This window comes from Rhipicephalus sanguineus, chromosome 2, assembly GCF_013339695.2.
Source record: "Rhipicephalus sanguineus isolate Rsan-2018 chromosome 2, BIME_Rsan_1.4, whole genome shotgun sequence".
Taxonomy (NCBI): Eukaryota; Metazoa; Arthropoda; class Arachnida; order Ixodida; family Ixodidae; genus Rhipicephalus; species Rhipicephalus sanguineus.
This window is the reverse complement of record NC_051177.1, coordinates 237870417-237895511: the sequence shown is the minus strand read 5'-3', so window position 1 is coordinate 237895511 and position 25095 is coordinate 237870417. Positions and strand designations below refer to the sequence as shown.

At 49.5% G+C, this 25095-nt stretch overlaps 1 protein-coding gene across 1 annotated transcript in view; it reads right to left on the bottom strand.

Moving 5' to 3' along the window:
* Positions 1 to 458: 458 nt before the first annotated feature.
* LOC119384176 (elongation of very long chain fatty acids protein AAEL008004) overlaps positions 459 to 25095 on the bottom strand; it is a 582544-nt gene continuing 557907 nt past the window's right edge. The window contains exon 4 of the mRNA XM_037652454.2: positions 459 to 745. Within this exon, the coding sequence (XP_037508382.1) occupies positions 545 to 745 (201 nt within the window). The 3' untranslated portion in view covers positions 459 to 544. The remainder of the gene's footprint in view (positions 746 to 25095) is intronic.

Below are 25095 nucleotides of genomic sequence, written 5' to 3'. Positions count from 1 at the left end.
TAGAAAGACAATGAAAGACGCAATAGCGATGGTGCCCGGAAGCAATGTTCTTGGAATGCTGCAACCTTCAGTGAAACTGTACGCTTACCAAGATGTGGGTTCGAGCTAGTTGGTACTCCATGGTCAACACTTCTTGCGCAAAATTTCTTAGACAACGGACGTCCGTGTCTGTTTCGTCTGTTGTCTAAGAAATTTCGCCCAAGAATTGTTGATGATGTACGCTTACGCATCATTTAGACAACTTGCAAGAATGATTATGCGTGGATTTTTTTATTTGAATAGAAGCGAAAGGACAGAAGGACAACCGCGAGCGTTCTTGTTTGCTTTTTTGTATGTGTCTTATAGCCCTGTTTCAAGATGAGCACGGACTGGCTCGTGCACATATTCTTTTAGGGCCGAGGAAAGATGTGGTGGTCCACGCTCACTGCGAGTCAGCCAAATGCAAGAAAGATATTTACAAATTTTGTGTGTGGAACCATATTTGATCCTCCACTCTCAGATGCGAACACAAAGTGCCCGAGTCACTGATGTTGACGTTGCCTGTTCAGTCGGTCTTGTGACATTCGAAGATCATGACTGCCTCCTTGGAACGTCTGTAGGTATCCAGGTAAAAGGCCGAGAACCATGCGAAGAAGATGAGCCCCTCAACGACGAGGATGACCGAGAATGAGCGCACAAAATGTCCCGCGAAGAACAGCGGGAGTGAGTTGTGCACCATCAGAACGACGAACTGCACGAGTTGCACCTGCGAAGGAAGATATGTTCTATGAAAACCTGCGGTGCGAGATCGACGAGCTTTTAAACAAATTAGATATGTAACCAATGATAGTGTGTATACTATATATCTACATATACATCTATGTACAGAGCTCAAGCCTTTTTTATAGGTCTCTTATTTTCCTAATTCATATCAGTACTTTTTTAACAGTCTTCGCAAACGCACTTGCATGCAGACGATCGCACTCTTCACCGCAAAGCTCGTGACGAGCACTCAAAATAAACAGACTTTAACGCGGTGCCGTTTGGTGTGACACTTGGTGTGAGAGACACTATTGGGGAAACAGATGCCGGCTTCACCTGAGGGAAGGTTAACTAGTGCGCGCTTTACGTCAGAACATTTGCCGTATCTGTCTTAAAGGGACACTAAAGAGCAAAACGATTTTTCTCGCATTAGTAAAGTAGTCTTCCACGATACCAAAATCACCACGCTTTCTGCGCGAAGACGCTTAATAAACGAGAAAACGCGCAAAAAGAAAATACAGGTGGCGACGCCACCTTGGAATTCGCGCACCATTTGCCGTGACGTCACGTATCTTGACGGCGCCTGCTTGGGCCTACGTAGTTCCTAATCGGTTAAATCGAAGTACATTGTCCTCTGAGGGGGCCAGAGACTTGACATAACGAGTCTGTGGAAATTTCGTCGAGCCAGTGGCGCCAAAATACGTTAAATGCTCTTTGAAGTCTTTTACGTCACGAATTACAAAGTTCGGCGCGAAATTTAAAAATGAAACTTTCAACTGGTTTTCTCCTCTAATAATAAACCTATGGTGGGGAAATAAACTACACAAGAGTTCTCCGAGCACACTTTATCAATCTAAACCAATTCATTGTTTCTCTTTAGTGTCCCTTTAAAGGGGCCATGACACGGTCACCCACCAAAATAGAAGTAGAGGGTTTATTCTACCTGTACATATTTGAAAAAATGGAGTGTAAAATAATTTTTTATTAAAATAATTTTTGAGCCCTAGAAGTCGTTGGCATTAAACCCCGCCCACTGCGGGCGACCGCCATTTTGCCGTGGCATGTGTGACGTCATGTGCTGCATGATGTGGAGCCGTCGTCATCTACCTAAGTTTCAGCCGCTGCAAATCGTTCAGATCTCAATGCCAAGCCGAAGAATGCTTAAAAAGCTCCATTGTACGCCCAGCTGGCTACAAAACAAAATCTTTGGCCGGAATACAGACGCTCGCAAAGCAAGTGGCTTGTTACGTCACGGCTCGCGATTGCGCCAATGTTGTCAGACTCTCGGGCCGCTCGCGTGTTTATAAAAATATTCATTATAATAAAGTTCTCGACCAAACGCGCTGACATTTTGCCAGCTTGTTTGTGAACACGAAAGATTACCCCACATAACTCAGATTATGAGCGAAAATTGGTTGTCATGGTCCTTTTAAGTAATATTCTTGCGCCATGTGTACAACCGATGCGCATAATGCTGCCGTCGCCGCTGGTGTCGACAACATCGCCTCGCCCAAGAAATGAAGGCGAGCTGTAACGTGTAACGTGTAACTCGAGCTGTCTGCTCGAGCGTCTGAGCCAAACTGAGAGGTTTGAAAAATAACTCAAACAACGGATCGAGTGGCTGGACAGCGATCTACGCTGATCGACGCCATAAATTGGCTCCCTTTCGCAGCTTCGTAGACGGGGGGGTGGGGGGGGGGGGGGGGAGTGGAACATAGTAGAACGCGGCTTGCTATCAGTGCGTCTGCTGCCACCAAGTACGGCACCCATTATTTCTCTTAAAGGAACAAGAAACTCGCAATTTTACGACAACAGAGCAAGGAAGAGGAGATAGGAGAGAAGACTTCACATCGTATCGCAGCCGTTGCGGCGCCACGCGCTGACGGGTCCACCTACGGAGCTTCGCTTCGGGCGCCTCCTCTTGAAGAGACCATGTGCGCGCGCCTCACGGATGACTCATAGTGAAGGCTGAGCAGCGCTCACAAAAGAAAAAGACGAAACACAACAAGTGCACAAGACATGCGCTGACTCTCAAATGATTTTATACAGCGAAGTTGTTATACGCTAGTTTCCAGCGCTTCGCTGGGTGCGCAGACCAAGAAACCCAGCGCCACCTGTGTAGCAGTGGTCAATTTTGAAGTTTTGCCGTCGCCGTCATGTGCCGGATATGTATATTTATGCATATATTCATAAAATCCTGAAATAGGAATAATTCAGAAGAAAAAAAAATTCCTATGTGCGCGCCCGGGGATTTGAATATGCAGCCCCTCGCTCTGCAGCATGCTGCCTTAGACAATTACGCCATGCGTTTTTTTTTCTTTACTGGACAATTACGCCATGCGTAATTCATTATCCAATATATTAAAGGCAGAATACAAACACACGCGGCGTTGGGTGAACGCACGGGAAACCACACGTGGCAAAATTAATATTACGCGAGACGCGGGCCATGCTGCATTGTTGCCCGCGCTGCGTTTGCGTCGTATCGCTGGCGATCTACGCTAGTTTTCCATTTTGGAGCAGGAGGAGGGAGAGGAAGGAAAGACAGGAAGGTCAACCAGACGCGTGTCCGGTTCGCTATGCTATGCTGGGGGAAGGGGATTAAGGGATGAACAAGAAGGGAACATTTACAAAAAAACATGGTTGATCCCTCCGTCATAGGAATCGGAATAACACGATAGTAAAACGTGCCCTTATAGAAGTAACTGAATGTTTACTGTACATTATATAAGAGAGCTTGCACAATGTATATTGATGTCTGGCAACTATAGTACCGTTTAACGTGAATGCACCCACTTTGATGCTTGGTAGTACATCTCCATGCCGACGACTAACATCCATGCTCAATGATTAAACAAATTCTTGTGGTAGCTGTAGTAGTTAACGGTGAAAGCGCAATCAGAGAACGAGTTGTGATAGCCAGAAGAGCGTCGTATATTCGACGCAGAACTTGGTCGCCATCGTGCGGCATGTTAAAATGCTATTGAGCACCAGGGCCGCACTATCCGCCTCGTGCATCGGTATGGTGGCGCCACCGCTCGGCTAAGGCGGTTGTACCCTCTCCCAACCCCCCATAGGATCCCATGCATTTTGAATGAAGTTTGCGATTTCGTTGCGCAAATAAGGCCCCTATACCTACGGAAAGGTACAGCTTTCTCTTGATCTACGCCGCTTCCTCCTCACCACGCCTCTGATAGGGCGACTGCGGTCACGTGGTAGCGCGCGCCTCTCGGCGCCATGTTGAACGCTCCGACGTGCCATTTGCTGTGTGTTCGCCCCATGTGAAGTGCACGAAGTTTGAAGCGTATGTGTGCGTCTCGCTCGTATTGTCGCGATGCCGGGTTGCTGTGCGTTTGGCTGCCATAACCGTGACACCCATGGGAAAAAGTTTTTTTGCATTCCGTGCGGAAAAGAAAATGAAGGTCGCCGGAAAATCTGGCTCCACAGAATCGGCCGAGCAAACTTCGAGCCGAGATCGGCGCGGCTTTGTGAGGTAAGTGCTCGTGCGTTTTTACTCTTGACAGGCGTCTTGCTTTGCCGTGTGAGATATGTGGTGTATTACTTACTCAATGTCACGCGAAATTTCGTGTTATTTGTCATGCACCAAGGCAGTCACTTTCTCGAGCAAGTGACTGTCTTGAACACCAGATGGTCGAAATTTTCGGAGGCCTCCACTACGGCGTGCCTCCTGATCATATCACGGTTTTGGCACGTAAAACCCCACATATTAATAACTCTGAAAGAACGAATGTCGTGCACTAGAACACTAGGTTGTGTTCCACATATTCTACTAACCTTTCACTGTGATGTGCGGATGGAAGGGCGAAGACGGAGCGAGCGTCGAAATGAAAGTGCGATAGCCAAAAAAAAAAAAAAAGAACCTAGCGCGCAGGATTTATCGAAAGCAGTGCATTTGCGTACAGCTCCTCCATCATATTGTCTAATTTGGCGAACCACTTCTGTGTGACAGTCAGAACTTTTTGCAAATTCGGAATATGGGCGGGGCTTTAGTTCAGCGGACCGCGGCTCATCGGCCGGCGTGTCATCATGAATTATCGCGTCACAGATTTAGCGCATAAGTTTCAACACGCTGCGGTAGTTGCAGCAGATGCCTGTTTGACGCGCAGTAGATCAAAGCAATAAATTTAAAATTTCAATCAAAGCGCAGCCATGCGGTTATTTTAATAAACGTTCATTCATGTTTAGAACGTTCTCCGACGCTTATGGTGTTTTGCTGCTGTGATAAGATTTCCACCTAACTTGAGTAAAGTGCGCTGGGGGGCTAGTTGGTATGACATAGAATGGTAAAAAACTGCGCGGTTTACGGAACACAAGAAGAAGTAGAGCACAGGACGAGCGCAGGACGAGCGAGTCAACCGCGCAGTCCGTTACCGTTCCACCTAACTTGTTTTTTTTTTGTCTAGGATCATTTTGAAAAAAGTGAGTTGGTTTATTAACTTCATTTATTGTCAGTTAACATATAAGCGTCATGCATACGACAAAAGGTGCAAGCTGCTCCGCACAGGCCGAACATCCCTGAACGGCGTACTGCGCGCACACGTCATTGGGCAGGCAAAGGAGATAAGAATGATACATGTGGCTTTACGAGCCAAAACCACGATATGATTATGAGGCACACCGTAGTGTAGGGCTCCGGAAATGAAATTTTGACCATCTGGTGTTGTTTAACGTGCACTGACATCGCACAGTACGCGGGCCTCTAGCATTTCACCTCTATCGAATTGCGACCGCCGCGGCCGGGACCGAACACGCGACCTTCGGGTCAGCAGGCGAGCGCCGAAACCACTACATCACCGCGGCGGGCAGGCCGAGGAGAAGTAACATATGTGAAATGTCATGAAATTTTGATCGAGCACCTTCATGGGAATTGCAGGCATTGCTGCAGTTATATATGATAGAGATAGTTTATACGCACGGGAACTATTCCTTCCCAAATGGCGTGGCTTGACATCACAGCTGCCATGTAAATATTTCTTGCCGATGCAATAAATACACGGGGAAACGCGGCGCTCCGAAAAGAACCGTAAACGACATGCAATTTGCTACAAACTGTACATTGCTTGCAGCAGCTCTCCTGGCGCGCTGTAAGGGAATTAGATGGTGCGCACACCTACACCAACTGAGAAAATGAACGCAGAAATAATAGTCATTACACACAGCCGTATGCGAGACATGGCACGCGACCACGGCTGGACTAGAAAAGCTGTGGCTGAAGTGGCAGCGCCAGCGCGCAACCGGCCTGAAAGCTTCGCGCGTCCGCGTGGCGCGTTCGAGGGGGCGCCGCCGTCGCGCGCGAGAGCGCGCAGGAGAGGAGGCGGCGGAGGGGAGAGCAGATGGCGGTACTTTTACGAAGTATAGGGGCTTTATGCGCAAAAACAAACTAGCGCCATCTCTCGACAATACGCCACACCGACGACGCAACACTTCCTCTTGCTTCCAACGATACGCGATGCTCCTAGGTGCCCCTCTCTCCACTTTCTTTTATTTCTTTCGGTGGCCGTGAGAGCGCGCGCTGTGCACTGTGCTGTAGCTGTAGCGCACCCGACAAGACAGGCTGGGCTCGTCGCTTTCGTCGCGTCTTCCTTGAACGTTGCGACGTTAATATTGTGTTAAGGCGGTGGCCACACGTCGGACGATGAGCCCTGATTTCGTTCAGCTGCCATCTCATCAACGGCAATGTTTCAGACGCCTCAGTTGTGCACTTTTGGCCGTTGGTTGCGGGACAAGACGGCCTCCTGCAAGACCGCGTTTTTCCAAGTCAGCTGTGTGCGTAGTTCTCGGCGTCGTAGCAGTTTGATGACGCGAGGACGTCAACTGGTGCCACATCGTGGGAACCGCTGAAGTGACTGCAAGCTTGACGACATTGTGCCAGAATATTCTAGCGTACTGCACAATTGTGCTACACTTAAAATACCGCGCTTGGCCTCGAGCGTCAACCTGGTACGCCTGTGTGCAACAAGCGTCTTGTTATCGTTGTTGCGTCGGTTAATATTGAATTGCAATTGGAATACCGTTTTCGCAAAGGTAAGTGAAGCTGTAAGTAGTTGTCCTGCTATGTGCTCGCTACTCCACGAACATTACTTTTACAATCGCATTTTATTTTGAGCTGCACGTACCAAAGGAGAATCTAGCATACGAGATACATTGCACGCGTGCGCATTTCCTATATAAATCTGAGTAATGCCACGCGTGCGCATTTCCTATTTAAGTCTGAGTAATGCCATGCTCAATTTAAAGCGCATGTGTTAGAGGATTGTGGCTTCAATGGTGAAAGTGATTAGATATTCCGAAATATGTGATTGCAATGCAGTTAGAACTTTCTCATATGTTAATACGGTCTGTGAACAAAAAAAAAAAACGCTGTGTGAATGTTTGTTGGTCATTTGCTACAGTACTTTCACGCATTATTATGCAGCTGTGTGACGGCTGTTGAAACGTTCAGCAAGTTAGATTTTGGTTTTCTTGGCCTAGTTGAGTGCTACGAGTGTTGGGCGAAGATAAAATCGCGTGTCTCTTGTGCGTTTCTTGAGCAGGCATACAGCCGTAATAGTCATTGTTGTTGTACTGTTTGGGGTGTTCAATAAAACAAGAATGCTGTTTTGTACTGCAACAATTTTTATTTCATCTGTGTTAACAGATCACGCAAACAACTTGGACACATGCACGTAAGAAACGTACGCAGTGCATCGCGCGCACGCATAAAAAAATGGGCCTATCATTTTAAAACAAATAATATAGAACAATCGACGTAACAGACGGCATGGTTGTCTAGTGGAGCAGCGTCGGCAGTACAAATATCAAACCAGAATGAAACATGCATAGAAAAAATCACAGCATATCCACGGAGTGAATGATGATGAGTGGGCGAAGCTGCGGAGGTTCATCGGTAAACCGTGAATCTTCCGTGAATTCTGCCCAGTACATCATCACCGACGTGAGATCGGGCGCGTTTATACTAAAGGTTCGATGAGTTATGACGACTTGCAGCTCACTTTAATTTTACATGTACGCTGTGAATTTTCATTGTTTAGAAAACCATTGCTTTAGAAAACACCTTGCGTCTTTCGTTAAGCAGCTGGCGTCTTTTTCGTTTTGCTTTAGAAACATCTGGCGTTCTTTCGTTTTGTTTTTACAAAACATCTGGCGTCTTTCGTTGGTTTATTTCATCAATCAACGGCGTTTTGAACAAAATTTTTATTGTTTAATCACGCACAGGAGAAATCTCACCAGGCACTACCTTGGAGGTAAACAATGGCTGCTAATGGGAATGAGAGACAGAAGAAGTCGGCTTTTAGCTAACACTTACACTTCTACAGAGACAGAAGAATTCGGCTTTTAGTTAACGCGCACGCTGCGAATTTTTTATTGTTCAACAACGCACAGGAGAAATCTCCCACCGGCACCACCTTGGAGGTCAAAGGGTAAGACTTGTTACTCACTACTACGAGCACGACGAGGGACGAACGGGTGCCGCCTTAAGGAGCTTCGCCCCTAAAACGGAGAGTAACAGGCGCTTTGCCCACGGCTTCTATGAGCCGCGCATATCCACCTATCGCCACCGTCCGCCGTTGGTGGCGCCACCAGTACCACTGAAAGCAGCAGCGCACGAGGCGGATAGGGAAACGCAAACCGCGTCGTGCCGCCCCGTTAGCCCGACCGCGATTTTTCTCGGAGCGAGCGCGTAGGTGGGGAACGCGGTGTTACAGCCAGGTGAGGCAAGCGCGCGTCGCAGAGCTATTTTTGGTTTGATTAGCGTAATGCTATGAGCGAGGCCGACGCGTTTACGATGCTTGGGTTAAGGTCGCCACCTCGCGGTGTGTTAAGGCATTGACAAAATTGCAATTCCTTTGAAAACGCGCCGAATGGGACGAACGCGTAACGCGTTGCAGGTACTAATCGCGGAGGCCACAGTAATGATGAATTACTTTACCGCTCCCAGAGGGCAACACCACCCCGCTGACCGGGAGAGTGGTAGATATAAAAGGCGCGTTTGTAATGCCTCTAGAGTCTGTGACCGTGGCTTAGTTCTTGAGAACATTGATAGGTGATTACCCTTCGACCTATTCGCTTTCAACTGAATTACTCTTGCCTGTTCTTGCCAATAGTTATCATTGTCTTTGTAGTATTCGAGTGGTACACCTAGATATTTGGCAGGTGTCGTCCCCCACTTAACATTGGCGAAAAATCCTGGTCTAGATGACCACACTCCGTGCCAAAAACCCAAGCACTTTCCCCAATTTACCAGACTACCAGTTGCATTGCCGAAATTCTTTACTACAGTGATAACCTGTGCAACACTTTCTTTGTCGGTGCAACAAACTGCGACATCGTCCGCGTATGCCAGAATTTTGACTTCTGATGCCTGCAACCTAAAGCCGTGAATGCTGCTGTTTTCACTTATTGCCAAGCACAGGGATTCTATGTAGATGCTGAACAGTAGAGGGCTAAGCGGACAGCCCTGACGGACGGATCGCTTTATCTTAATGGGGGCACCCAATGACTTGTTAACCACTAAACGTGTCGTGCAGTTGCGGTATGCCAAAGCTACCCCATCTCTGAGTATGGAACCGACATTTACGTGGTCTAGTATGGCAAGTAACAGAACATGAGAAACGCAGTCAAACGCCTTTTCGAGATCGAGTTGCAGAATCGCTACACCGCCTTGACTGGCGTCGCAACACTCAAGCACACATCGAAATTTGTGTATATTAGTCACAATGGAACGTCCCTTGATGCCACATGTTTGGTGAGGCCCAACTAACTGCCTTATCTGTAATAAGCCAGAAACTATTGACCATGTTTTCCTACATTGCTGGGAGGGCGTGTACTTTTGGGATGTACTACAGAGGACAATCAAGAAGGAATTCCCGTTAGATCAATACGGTATCAGGTTTCTCCCAATAGATAATGAGAATGGATTGCCCTTAGTCTTAATAATGTTAACCGGCCTCCACTGTCTATGGCGGGCTCGTATGGCAGGATTTCACCGCGATCCAGATGCAAGGCCCGCAAGAATGTAATTTCGAGAGTGTATGTCGAAATTTGTTGAATTGCAGAAAACGCAGGAGATTGTACCTGAGTGGTTATCGAGAGTGGAACCCTTGACAGTGCTCAAGGAATTTTAAAATTGATGTCTGTCCAGCAGGACGGACAACATTTGATGTTATTTATTCTATGTGTTTGTGATGTGGTTTATGTCTGGAAGCAGGCAATAAAGCAAAAAAAAAAAAAGACCGTGGCTTAGTGGATAGCGCGCCCGGCATCTGTTATTGCGGACCGAGCCGTCGTGGGTTCGATGCCCGTTGACGGAACTTTTTTTCTTTGCCATCTGATCATGTACATTTTTTCGACGTCATTTCTGTGACGAAAATACGTCACTGAAGTCTTGGCGAACCCCGGCATAAAACACTTTTGTGTTAAAAAGATACACGTGAGCTTAAACTACATTGCTGCGTTCGATAGTACTAGACGCAAGACCTCACACATATCACGTTCTACTGTAAATCGTCGAGTCATGATGCCTACTGAAGGCTTGCAAGTACTGGACATAGAACATCCATTTTGGGGTTGTAGCGCCGCGCCACTCGTGGCCAGTCAGCCAGGGAAAAAGAAGAGCGTCCCGTGGCTCGTGGTGGCATGAGCTAGTGAGAATGCTTTGGCTCTTGTAGGCTTATGCCACAAGAGAGAAGAAACGAGACGACTGAACCAGAATCACGGTATATATCTGACACCGTGACCAGAATCCTGAGGCTAAAATTACAGCGCAAACGCACAAGACACCCTCGAAGAAACAAAACGTACGACACAAGCGCTGACTATAACAACTGCTTTATTCTTTCATGCGCCAGTGCATATATAAGCGTAAGGCAACCTTACCTCACATGCGCACACAACAAACGCTCTAAACCAAAATGTGTAACAAGGATGATAGCGTATTAGGTATGCGAAGAGATGAAATCATATTCAGATGGGTGCAGGGACAAAGAAGTCAAGGAGAAGTAAGAAGGACAAAGAAATACGTCTGCGCAAAATCAAAATAAGATCAATGCTTGGCCAATCCCCCGGAGTGGGTATGAGCCATGTGGCAGAGCGTACAACAACAACAACAACTGTAATTTTAGCCTCGGGAGTACGTACCAACTAGAGCCAAATGAAGTTTTATTTTAGTGACCAAAATCGACGCCATCAGGGAACGCGAGCCGTGGCTTCACGTGCCACTGCCAAGCGCCGTCTTTGCTTTCTTGAGGTTGCACGCTCTCCGGTTTTGTTCGCCGCCCAAAGGAGGGTGCTACGGGTTCTTGGGACAGCGCGAGCGCAAGAAACCGAGAGTGGCTTGCGTTCTGCGCATGCGCCCTGGCGGCTCGCAAATTTCTTAGTTCCCCAATTCTAAAACAGTCTAGTGTTTCGCCGGAGCTGGGACGTGCGCCTCCGGCTTGTACTTTGACATACAGGGTGTGGTCGACCGCGCTCGCGCGCTTATCTCTTGAGGGGGAGTTTCGTACACTTTGTTCACCGCAAAGCTTGCGTTGAAGCTATAGACCAAACTAAAGTTACTTTGCTCGCTGCAGTGGCCGCGTTTGCGAAAGAATTGAGCTGCTAGCTAGAAGAGCCAAAGTATGGGCGAGTTGAAGTAGCAAGCGTGACAATTCGCGCTCGCCCTGCGTAGATTATGGGAGTAACAGCGCGAACACACACCCACAAGAAAGACCGACATGGACACCACGCAACACGGACACAAAATCGGCACCGCTGTCTTCTGAAGGTCTCGATTGCCTTCGATTGCTCCGAAAAATGCGGACCTGCACCGTATTAGTTTGTTAAAAGACGTGGTGACATGCTTTCTTGTCCAAGCCGATAAAGAAGGCGGGTTCGCCGTTCCACCGAAGGGAATCTACAACGAAAAAGCGAAGGCAGCGATAAACAAGGATTTCGTCCCCGTGAAGAAATGTGAAGTGCGAGTTAAAACGAAGTTCGTCGAGTTGTGTAAGTGGTTAGATTGCAGTACGCTTGCGAGGGACATAACTAACAGCAGAGGTAATAAGCCTGAGCGTGTTTTAGATGCGAAGTATCTTATGGCGGAGTTCAATCCGGTGGTGGTGGTGTGCGGCGGGACCACCCTTACTGCGCATGCGCATACCCTCTCCACTACCCCTCTCCCGTCCCCTCTCCACTTCCCTCTCCCCTCCCCCTCTCCCTCCCCCTCTCCACTTCCCCTCTCCCCTCCCCCTTACCACTCTTCCTCTGAAACGCGGACTAGACATGCCGAAATTCTCTCCTGCACAACGCCGCGATGAGCACCGGCGCATGCCAACACCCTCTGCGCATGCGCGTCCCCTCCCCCTCTCTCTCCTCTCCTACGCTGCCGCCCTCTCGCACTCCTGCCGACTGCGTTCCCCCGCTCGCCCTGTGAGAATAACGGCCAGGCTAGAGGGAAGACAAGACGCATGTAGCGTTCCTCTTCGCGTTCCACGACGCGAGGTCCGGTAGCATGCCGAAAGAACACCAACGGACGCGATCGTGCAAAGTGCTCCGGCTTCGCATCGCCTCATGGTCCCCTTTAGCGAGAAATGGTGTAATTTTTTTACTGCCAGACCCATAAGCCTGAATTTCCCTTTTGGAACCATAGTTAGTGAAGTGGGAATGTGGCAGAGGAATGCTAGCCAGTTCTTGTTAAAAAAGCTTTAACTTCTCGTGGTCGACGACCCGTTTCTTGAAAAAAAATATCTGCCGAAGTTGCAAAGTTTTTAGAGGGTAATGACGATGTTGCTTATTGTTTTCAGTAGACGTGCAGGATTTGTTTTATTCTGTTTCCGCTGAAGGAACTGATGGTTTCAGTGAGAGAATGCATAGATAACGGTGACGTGTCCATCCAGAACCCAGCCGGCTTGTCCGTTGATAATTTTTTTTACTTTATTGCAGTTTTATTTAAATTCTACTTTCATAATGTTTGACGAACAGCCGTTTTTGCAGCGCGATGGCGTTTGCATAGGCTCTTGCGTAGCCCCTATCTTGTGTGATATTGTTCTTGCTAAGGTTGAAAAGACTCTAGAACAAGTTTTTAAAAGGGGGCCGGTGTTAAGAATTTTTATGTATGTTGACGATTTTTTAGTGATTTAAAAAAAAAAACAGCCCACCTTAACCTACACTCTACAGTAGGTGAAGTTTTATCGGTTTTTTGTGCACAAGGACTTGGGTTGCGTTTTACCCATGAACTCCCCGAACGGTCGGTTTTACAGGTTTTAGAACTTAAAATAACGTTCTGCGATGGACACGCTTGCTGGGGCTACTATCCGAGGGCTAAGAAGGGATTGCTGCCCTTTGATTCGGCGTATTCTAAGACAATTAGGAGAGCTATAGCTTTGATGTGCCTGGAATCTGCTCTCGAAAAATTGTGCCCGCATCAAGTGATGCCTAGTTTCGAGAATCAGGTATGCCGTCTTTCAGCTGCAGGGTTCCCCAACTCGGTCTTGACAGCTGTTTCTGAAACCCTCCTTCAAAAGTTGAAACGTGGAACGGGACGTACAACGGCCGAGGACCACCGGAAGACCCTTAGTAGGGTGGCTAGAATGGGGAGGTGTGCTGAGCGCAGCGCGTTTCCCTTGCCAGACGGGGCCTCTGTGCGCGCCGATGCCGCCAGGGGCGCTGGTGCAAGGGGCGCTGTACAGCAACTCTAGGGCGCTGCATGGGACAGCCGCCGCTGTCGCAGATTTTACCCGAATGGAGCATAGCGCTCAGCAGCGCGGCATCGTTTTTTTTTTTTCAGCTTTCACGTGGTTTTTATTGAACATGGAACATGGATTTTCGAGCTGTGAGGATAATGCCCTATAAAGCGACGAAGAAAGCTGAACCTTCTTGCTTCATTCCTGACTGCAACTTTGGGTACAAATAGGGGTCTGTCAAAGTTCGAAAAGCTCGAATAACAAATGGAATGGTGTTCTGTTCAATCCGGTTGTCGAATCGAATAGCACATATTCGAAATGCCGAATATTTTTCGAATAATTGGCACTGGCGGAAAAACCCTAAAGGAGCAACACATTGGAACATCGAGGCAGCATTTTTCTTGTTTTAACTGTTGGGTTACCAAGATACATGCATGCAGCGGAATTTTTCACTGGACTATCGATGCCGTACTAATTACAGGTGAAGGTGCTTCTATTTAAAACTTTAGTGTCGCCAAGCTACAGTGTCCTCAATCTGCTATGCTCATCATGAGATTCCTGAGGTTGATTCATCAAACATTATATTTATATGTTGGCGACAAAGTACCGCCTTGAATTCTGAAGAAACCACTGCATAACAACGTACAGTTAAAGATATGTCGTAGGCTGTCGCTGCTTATACGAGCTTACCTCAGTTTACATAACTGTGGCATTTATTGCCGGTTAAAGTTAATCGTAATGTTCCTTTGTTAATGTTTGTGACTGTTTGTTCCAAATAAAATATTGTTGAAATATAGAACTGTTTTGAAAATTGTTGCCTTTTTCGAACACTATTCGAATAGTATTCAATTAGAATTCGATTTGGTGCAAAATTGATTATTCGCACAGCCCCAGGTACAGGTCGTCCGCAGAAAAAGCATCTTTGTTCCAAACACCGGCGTGAAAAAAAAGGAGCTGTTTGAGAAGTGGGCTCGTGCGATACCGAGAGCTGAGGCTGAAGAACTGGTGTCCGCCTTGTCTATTACATCGCGGGCTATGTGACAAGGAAGCAGATTCTTAGCATCAATGAACCTTGCAAAGCAGCTTGCCTCATCACCAAAGAAAATGGGACTCTAAATCTATTCGCGCGTGCAGTTGGATCATGGTGGACTCCTTTATCCACCAGGCGCACCGTACGACTTGATCCAGTCGGTTGAGGACAAGCTGACCCTGTTTTAGCACAGTCCGTTGCAGACACGGGGCAAAAGATCGAGCAAGCGTCACAGGTTGGCATGCAGTGAGCATAACATTACGTTAACGCGATCTGTTGCACGCTTTTATTGCGTAAGCCGGGTGCACTTCTTTTTAAAAGGAGTCAACCAAAAACGAGGAAGAAAAGAAAGCCAATTGGGCTAAGCCCTGTGTTCTGTAGAAAACTTTTTATTGCACAGTTAAAATAAACTTGCTTCGTGTACGAATACGTTTTCTTTTCAACTAATTTTTTTCCCTTCTGCCAGCGCACCCATGACCGTCACGTCATGGGTACGCTGGCAAAACGTACCCATGACCGTCATGATGACGTTTTGACCAGAAGCCAGTGAATAGTATTAGGTGCAGGCAAGTTTTTAACAATATGAATAAGCATTGAAAATGACTTCAATATGTTGCAGGCATGCGTAATTGCAATTTGTAAAATGGCTGGGCACAAGATAAAAAAAAATTGGCAGATCCCACGTACCGTGGGAATCGATGTTATGCGAAGCATCCGCGGGATGGTGACTGTAGCGTAATTTTTCTCATTGAGCGAAACGTTACGGAATGACGCTAGAGAAATATGGAAGTGGTATACGCACACTCATATGTTGAAGAGTCGCATATGTATTATATAACCAGTTGTTTACAGTTGCGTATCGATGCCAACAACAACATGGGTGTTACCAACAGCAGACGCGGTAAGCTGATATGTAGCGCTTATATTCTTCAATACTGGATAGCGCTGATCCGAACAGGGCCCGTATTCTCAAAAGGCGACAATCGCAAAAGTATCGCCTTTGGTGCGCGCTGATTGGCTATTGAGCAAACCGGAAAAGTTAGGGCGCCATCTGGTAATTCCGCCGACGTCAACTTTGCGTCATGGTGCTCGACGGTGCTCTCGACATATTGCAATAAACGAAGGCACCGTTAACCGTCGGTTCGTGGTGAAGTCTAGCATTTCAGTGACGTAGGCGGTAGCTTCTAGTATTCAATCCTCGGTGGATATACGCAGCATTTTTCACGCTGAAGCTTTCATCGAGCATTACCTTGGGGTGTTATCAGCACTCGTTCTTTGCCAGCGCGTGTTTTTTCGTGGTTTGAACGTCCCAGGAGCATGAACCGTGCGTTGCTCGCGTGGCTTATCGCAAGCCGGCAACGTGTTGAGATCTTGAGACGATGTCGCTGCGGCGGCACGCTACAGCTGAACTCTCCGAGTACGCCGTGTTAAACTCTCAACGAAAATACGTTTCACGCAAAGTTGCATTCTTTAAATATTATACTGTGCATTAAATAATCGAACAAAAAAACGTTGAAAGCACTTTCAACACGTCTTATACTTCAAGTAGCCACAGCCAAGCAGGCCAAGCCTGGCCACTGCGTAGAAGCAGCAGCACACGCTCGAAAACGCCGCACTCTGGTTGCTCTGCGCTCGTACGGTGCGCTCACTCCTGTGTTGTGAGACATTCGTACTACCAACGGCCAGTTGCAACAATGACGTCACAGGCAAGTCTTTTTTTTACTTATTGAACGCATCAAATTCTACGTCACCAAACGCGATACTATCGCCTTTTGCGATCGTTTGAGAATACGGGCCCAGGACAAAGAAGGAACACAGATGCACAGGACAGGCGTTACTCACAACTAAGCTTCATTCAGGAAAGTTTCCCTAGATATGTACACAGCCGAGTGGCACGCGCAGGCACACTGCACGTACGTTACAGTCACAGTTACAGATGTTATGCTTATGCTTGTCCGTTATGACGGAGAACGCACGCACGTTTCACGAACCCGTCTGTATGTATGGAAGGGGTTCTTGACACTTCTTGGACAACGTCATCATCACAGTGATTAGTGAGCTCCAGCAGCTGGACCGGACTTGTTAACCGGATCCGTTCGTGATCGCGGCTATGATGAGTCTAAGTGTAGTGTAGGGTGAGGTATAGTGCAGCCGGTGGAAATCCTGTATGCCTCTTACGATGAAACGATCTATAATGCCTCCTGTCGTGGACGTGGCAGCGAGGTGTTTTGATGCCGTCTCCCCACCCGAGCTGTCTTTCACGCAGTATAAGGACCAAGCCTTGTTGGGTCTTGATAAATCAATGTTGAAGTCACCGGTAATGATGACAGGCCTGGTTCTCAGCATATTATTGTAGGAAATATTGACCCCGCTTTCTGCGTAATCCACGTGGTCCACGTTGCGGACCACGTGGACGAGTGGATGGTAGTTGAGCATCTTCTAGGGGTGTTCTGTCTTCAGCCTCCTCACTTTCCCTGTGTCCGCCGCGGTGGTGTAGCGGTTAAGGAGCTCGGCTGCTGACCCGAAGGTCGTGGGTTCGATCCCGGCCGCGGCGGTCGCATTTCGATGGAGGCAAAATGCTAGATGTCCGTGTACTGTGCGATTTCTGTGCATGTTAAACAATACCCGATGGTCAAAATTTCCGGAGACCTTCGCTACGGTGTCCCTCATAATCATATTGTGGTTTTGGGACATAAAACCCCCACAATTATGATTATTATTATCAATTTCCTTGCATGTCAATGTGGGTGTTCGCGGTTACTGCGTTGGTTGCGACTCTGTATCACCTGTGGCACATACCCGCATAACATTAACTCTGGTTTACGGGTATGTGCCGCACGTGACTGAGAGAAAGGGTTTCATGACGTAGGCGACAGGTATTTTGCGTTATTCATGTCATGACCAGTGAATCGTGTTCGTGATACACTGATCCCCTGCTATGCCAATTTTGGTATATTACATGTTATGGAGACGACAAGGAGAGTGCCCAGACGTAGGCGGCTAGATAGATAGATAGATAGATAGATAGATAGATAGATACGTAGATAGAAACGGCCAAAGTGCCTGAGGTTCGCTAAGAAATGCTTCGCATTTAAAAAAAACGCCAGGCCTGCGCGGAAATCGCAGCACAGTCACAGCGAAAGCTGGAAGAGTGGCATTTCTAGAGCCCGTTATAAACCCTCTTGTGGCTACTAATACAAGTACATTAGGAACGTACCCACTACGCCACAAATCATATTTTTTGGGTAGTTGGGAAGCACCCACCGTGACATTATTCTTTATTCTGCGGAGAAGCGAGGTACCATCTGTAAGGCATTATGTGCATTTTGTTGATGCGAAGGTTGATGACGATGAAGAATTATGGCTGAGCCCTTTGTAATGGGTTTGAAGCTTTAAACGACCCACTAGTTACGTAATTCATATTGTGTCACGCCCGGTCATTATTTAACTGTCCCACCACGCTTTACACCATACGTTAACCGGAGAAACGGAAAGCGAGTGAGAGAGAGAGAGAGAGGGGGGATGAACTTCATTGAGACCCTGAGGAAAGGGATCACGGGAGCCTTATGGGCGTCCTTGGCAACCAGTAGAAGTGCGCTTGCGAGGAACGAACTACGCTATAAATCATCGTAATTTTCGCGAAGTAGGGAAGCGGCCACTATGCAATTTTTCATCATTCTGCGGAGAACCGTGGTACTCGCTAAACGCCTGTAAGGCATTATGAGCACTTTGTTGATGCTATGGCTGATGACGATGAAGAGTTATCGCAGAGGCCTTTGTAATGGGATGGAAGCATTCAACAACCCACTCGTTGCGCAATTCGCATTGAATGAGGCCCGGTTACAGAATTCGCGTTTGTGTGACGCCTGGTTGATATTTTACTCTTCTACCACACTACATTACAAATGTTAATGTGGTTCCTTCCCGACGTGAAGCGTGTATAGGGTCTTTTTGCAACGCAGTTTCAAGCGCCATCATGGCTCTGAGGTAGGACACTGGGCTCCCACGCAGAGGGCCCAGGTTCGAACCTCGTTCCATCCTGGAAATTTTTGTATTATTTCCTCTTACAGCGAAATCTGTTATGAGATAATTTCAACGGCTATTTTTGGCACCGTAGTTGTCCGCCGCCGTCGCTGCCGCCACCGCCGGTGTCCGTAACCGCTATCGCACGAAATAAGAAAACAAGGAAAAAAAAACATGGCTGATCCCTCCGTCATAGGAATCGGTATAACACGAAAGTTAAACGTGTCTTCACAGAAGTAGTGCTTATTGTGTAGTGATATATGAGAGCTTGTACAATGCCTATTCGTGTTTGACAGCTATAGCACCGTTTGACGTGGATGCACCCATGTTGACAGCATGTCTCTATCGCGACGACTAACGCCCATGATCATTATTAAACCGTTGTGGTAGCTGACGGTGTGAACATATATTTGGACACAGCGAATCGTGAATCCCGCGTAAGGATGATATCAGCAAGCTCATAATCAGCACTGGTACCCATTATGCGCTTCTTCAAAGCGTCGTCAATTAAAGAGAGAAACGGTACGGGGTGCGCTTTCTAGTAATGGGTAGCCGACGCCTGTGCTCATGCATACATAACACACACTGCGCTTCAGTAACACGGGAGGTAGAGGTTCGTAGCCTGAGCCGCAAACGCGTGCGTCCCGCTGGCCTCTGTCTCGCAGGCGCGGCTCTCGCTCCACCAAGGCACGACATTCGCCCGTCGAAATCGCGTCCTTTCTGCAACGCATATTGCAGCAGTTTTGTTAGTCGGTGCTCTCGCAATTGAAGCAGTCGGCCGCGGAGAAATCCCGTTGGTGCACGTGGAAACTGCACTACTCCGATGAGCCGACGCACGCTAATACGAAGCCAAAGGCAAAGAACGTAACTGCGTCAAGGATGCCTCGGCGACGCCAACGCGGCCAGTCTACCTCTCTGGTATCGAGACGCTTTAACCATTACCTCCGATATCGCGTGCAATCTCGGAGGAAGCGCTAGTAAGTGTCGATCGTGAAGCATTACTTCTTGTCACACCTCACAGACGGCGGCACCGCCCCGCTCCGCCCGCCGCGAAAGAGAATGTGTGAAAGATATAACGCGCGTTCGCGCCGTGTCTAGCATCTCCCGAGTTAGCTTACTCGGTAGGGCGTTGGGCGCTTGCCGTCGCGGCCGCAACGTCGAGGGTTCGATTCCCAGCGGGGTATCTTTTCCTTGGTTTTTTTCTTTCTCACCCGTTGGCGTCCATTTTATCAACGTCATATCCGTGACGGATGTACTTGGTGGACCCCGGCATAAAACACTTTCGTGTTAAAATAAACAAATTTCCAGGACGGAACGAGGTTCGAACCTGGGCCCTCTACGTGGGAGCCCAGTGTTCTACATCAGAGCCAGTTGCAAAAAGACCCTATACATGCTTCATGTCGGGAAGGAACCACATTAACATATGTAATGTAGCGTGGTAGAAGAGTAAAATAACAACCAGGCGTCACACAAGCGCGAATTCCATAACCGGGCCTCATTCAATGCGAATTGCGAAACGAGTGGTTTGTTGAATGCTTCCAACCGATTACAAAGGTCTCTGCGATAACTCTTCATCGTCATCAGCCACAGCATCCACAAAGTGCACATATTGCCTTACAGGTGTTTAGCGAGTACCGCGGTTCTCCGCAGAATGATGAAAAATTGCATAGTGGCCGCTTGCCTACTTCACAAAAATTATGATTTATAGCGTAGTGGGTTCCTCGCAAGTGTCACTTCTATTGGTTGCCAAGGAAGCCCATAAGGCTCCCGTGATCATCCTCAGGGTCTCAATAAAGTTAATTCCCCCTCTCTCTCTCTCGCTCTCCGTTTCTCCGGTTAACATATGTTATAAAGCGTGGCGGGACCGTTAAATAACGACCGGGCGTAACACAATATGAATTACGTAACTAGTGGGTTGTTTAAAGCTTCCAAACCATTACAAAGGACTGAGCCATAATTCTTCATCGTCATCAACCATCGCAGCAACAAATGCACATAATGCCTGTGGGGTTCCCCGTCCACTCCAACGAATTGGGGCCGCTCGTCGACGCAACTCGGCAAACCATTTATTAATAAAGCTTTAAAACTGTTAGGTCAACAAATGAAAATGCCTAAAACCAAACTTCCAAGAACACTCCCGCGCCGTTCCAGCTAACCTTGGCCCCGGCGGACCGCACGTCGCGCATACACGCACACCTCAAGCAAGTTCGCCGAGCACTCCCCCTTGACCGTTCGCCGTGCCCGCTTATAAAGCATGTCGCATGCGGGCGCCTGCGCAGTGGCCCTCGCTGTTGTGCCTTGTCACCGCCGGTGCTGACACGGGCGAGGGTGGTGATCTGGCGATTTTCGAGGGTTCCCCACACATTCCCCCTCTCCAAAGAAGGCGTCGCCTCACCGCCTCCCTTGACGACGTCCTTGGTTTTGGCGGTTCCCCACGCAGCAGCTCCGGTCTTAGTCGTAGGCTTACGTAGGGCACCACTGGGCTCGTGCTTCGTGCGCTCGGCAGAGAGCATCTTCCCGTTTCGTTCGGGGCAGTGCAAGCGCTGGACGCACTTGTCCGCTTGCTCGGCGGTGCTCACGGCGCTGAAACCGTGACTGTGCGCGCTGGGCGTCTTGGCGGGCATCACCTCGTCGCGCTTGCTGACCAGCGGCTTCAGGTCGGCTGCCGGCGTGGTGCTGGCCAGCCCGCTGCTCCACAGGTTCGCCACAGGCTGCTCGTCCGCGGCTGATTTGGGCGTCACTTTAGCATTTGTGCTGGCAGCCCTTGTCCCAGACGAAGCGGCCCTCGTGGCCACGGCGCTGCTGCCTTCGGCGGGATCCTTGGTCTCCGCCACAGCTGCTGCTGCAGCCATTCTCATAACGATTTTCGCGTTCCCGGTCTCTGCGGCTGGTATCGGCGTTTCCGTACTCGCCTTCATCATCGCGGCGGCCTGGTCGTTGTCCTTCTCGGGCCCATACTTCTTCGCCATCCATTGCCCGACCGGAGGCACAGTGTCTCGACCAAAGCCATGGTCTTGATTGCCGTCCGTCGTACAGTCGGAAGCAGTGACATGTGTCGACGTCAACACGCTCGACGTCGGGGCGGCTCGGTTCTCATCCATCGTCGCGGCGACGCCCATGCTCAAGTCGACGATGTGGTCGGTCTGCATCACCAAGGCCGCCTCACCCTCGTTGGTGGCGTTTCCGCCTTCCGTTGCAGCCAAAACGTTCTCTTTCCTGGCGGCATCCCTGACGTCTCCCTTTAAATGGCACTCGTCCTGGCCTATTCCCGCGTCACCGCTGTCGCCGTCGTCCCTTCTTCGTGACGTTGACCACCTCGCCTTCGGGCTCCTCTTGCGCCGGCATGCAGTTCCACCCAACCGGGGCCGTCAGCCATCCGAAGTTCATCGTTGGGACCACCACGCCCTTCGCCGCGCAAGAGGCTGCGGATTCGGCGTGGCCCCTCGCCACGCAGTACACTGCGGAAGCCACGTCGAGGCGCTCCATGGTCTCCAGCAGCTTTTGCAGCGCGGCCTCCATTCTTGCTGGCCGTAGACGGCGCCGATTTCACGTTGGGCGCCAGTTGTGGGGTTCCCCGTCCACTCCAACGAATTGGGGCCGCTCGTCGACGCAACTCGGCAAAACATTTATTAATAATGCTTTAAAACTGTTAGGTCAACAAATGAAAATGCCTAAAACCAAACTTCCAAGAACACTCCCGCGCCGGTCCAGCTAACCTTGGCCCCGGCGGACCGCACGTCGCGCACACACGCACACCTCAAGCAAGTTCGCCGAGCACTCCCCCTTGACCGTTCGCCGTGCCCGCTTATAAAGTGTCACGTGGTCGTGACGTCGACGAAGACAGAAGCCGGCCTTTGCTGGGTGAAACTGTTTATTTGGCCGAACTTGTGGCCGGAAAATAAGAACTAGCACTACAGCAATACACGCTGTACAATGATAGCGGCGAACAGGGCGTCGTCCGTCGATCAACTCACAAGTGGTGAGGCGCGTCGGCTTTTATACAGGCGCTATCGAACTTTCCAGCTGCTTGTTGCGCATGTTCTAGAATAAGCTCGAGCGTTCGCGTCTTGCGCGCAATCTTAACAAAACGATCTACTAATCTCGTGATGCTTCTCGAACACTGAGGCGCGGTTCGCGCTGAGCGTCGCTGGCAGTCTTTGTGGGCGAAAACGGAATACAACAAAAGTGATAATAAGGAACGCACGTGGCAATGCCCCCCTCTGAAAAAGCATCGTCCCGATGCTTAAAACAGAACATGGGGGGGGGGTGCTTATGGTCAATGCATGCAACAATAAATATCAAAAAAAAGAAAGTACAATAAACAATAATCGCAAGCAAGAAAGTACAAATAATAAAGGAAAAGTACAGCCTTCAGATCACTAACGCGCGTAATACGGCTTGAGGCGCACGACATGGACGACTTCAGGTCGTGCACGGCGCCGCTGAGAGTTCGTAATGCCGTCAGGGACAACCTCGTAGTCGAGTGCGCCGAGGCGTCGAAGTACCCTGTACGGTCCGAAGTATCGTCGAAGAAGCTTCTCACTAAGTCCCCGTCGGCGTATTGGCGTCCATACCCACACACGGTCACCGGGTTGGTATTCCATGTGGCGTCGTCGAAGGTTGTAGCGGCGGCTGTCAGTCGTCTGCTGGTTCTTAATCCGTAGGCGGGCGAGCTGTCGTGCTTCTTCGGCGCGCTGTAGGTAGATGGTCACGTCGATGTTTTCCTCGTCGGTCACGTTTGGTAACATGGCGTCGAGCGTCGTTGCCGGGCTCCGTCCGTAGACCAACTTGTATGGCGTCATCTGCGTCGTTTCCTGTACGGCCGTGTTGTACGCGAAGGTCACGTACGGAAGGATGGCATCCCACGTCTCATGTTCGACGTCGACGTACATGGCCAGCATGTCGGCGATGGTCTTATTTAGACGCTCGGTGAGGCCGTTGGTCTGTGGGTGGTACGCGGTGGTCCGGCGGTGGCTTGTGTGGCTGTATTCCAAGATCGCCTGAGTTAGGTCAGCCGTAAACGCCGTACCTCTGTCGGTGATGAGAACCTCTGGGGCGCCGTGTCGAAGGACGATGCTCTCAACGAAGAACTTGGCTACCTCAGCGGCACTGCCTTTGGGCAGGGCTTTTGTTTCGGCGTAGCGGGTGAGGTAGTCGGTGGCCACGACGATCCATTTATTTCCGCAAGTCGACGTTGGGAACGGCCCCAGGAGGTCCATCCCGATCTGCTGGAATGGTCGCCGAGGAGGCTCGATCGGCTGAAGGAAGCCGGCTGGTCTTGTGGGTGGTGTCTTTCGTCGCTGACAGTCTCGGCACGTCCTTATGTAGCGAGTGACGTCGGCGGCAAGGCGCGGCCAGTAGTACTTTTCCTGTACTCGTGCGAGCGTGCGGGAAAGTCCGAGGTGTCCAGCCGTCGGGTCATCGTGCAGGGCATGCAGAATTTCTGGTCGCAGTCCCGAAGGTACAACGACAAGGTAGCTGGCTCGGGCAGGAGAGAAGTTCTTCTTTACGAGGACGTTGTTTTTCAAGGAAAATGATGCCAACCCTCGCCTGAATACTTTTGGGACAACGATGGTCCTGCCCTCCAGGTATTCAACTAGACTCTTCAGCTCCGGGTCGGCTCGCTGTTGTTCGGCGAAGTCGTCGGTACTTATGGCTCCCAAGAAGCTGTCATCATCGTGGTCGTCGGGTGGTGGTGGGTCGACGGGGGCACGAGACAAGCAGTCGGCGTCGGAGTGTTTCTTTCCGGACTTGTAAACGACGGTAATGTCGAATTGTTAAAGTCGCAGGCTCCACCGTGCGAGCCGACCTGAAGGGTCCTTCAAGTTAGCTAGCCAACACAATGCGTGGTGGTCGCTCACAACTTTGAAGGGCCTGCCGTAGAGGTAGGGGCGAAACTTGGATGTAGCCCATATGATCGCTAGGCACTCCTTTTCCGTTGTGGAATAGTTCGCTTCGGCCTTTGATAGCGACCGGCTAGCATAACTGATGCTAGCCCGGCAGTCTTCTGCACAAGGACGGCGCCGAGTCCTACGCTGCTTGCGTCGGTGTGGATTTCCGTATCGGCGTATTCATCGAAATGCGCTAGTATCGGAGGCATCTGAAGGCGTCGTTTCAGTTCTTCAAATGCTTCGATTTGCGCCGTTTCCCACTTGAATGACAAGTCGCTCTTCGTGAGGTGAGTTAGCGGCTCGGCGATTCGTGAAAATTCCTTGACGAAGCGCCTGTAGTAGGCGCACAAGCCGAGAAAGCGGCGCACGGATTTGGTGTCGCTGGGTGGCGGGAAGGCAGCGATGGCAGCTGTTTGCCGCGGGTCTGGGCGAACACCATTCCTGCTGATAACGTGACCCAAAAACAAGAGCTCCTCGTACGCGAAGCGGCACTTTTCAGGCTTCAAAGTGAGGCCGGAAGTCTTGATTGTTTCAAGTACAGCTTCAAGGCGCCGGAGGTGTTCGTCGAAGCTTGAGGCAAACACAACGACGTCGTCCAAGTACACGAGGCACGTCTGCCACTTCAAGCCAGCCAGCACTGTGTCCATAACACGTTGGAATGTCGCAGGTGCCGAACAAAGACCGAAGGGCATGACCTTGAACTCGAAGAGGCCGTCTGGTGTTATAAAGG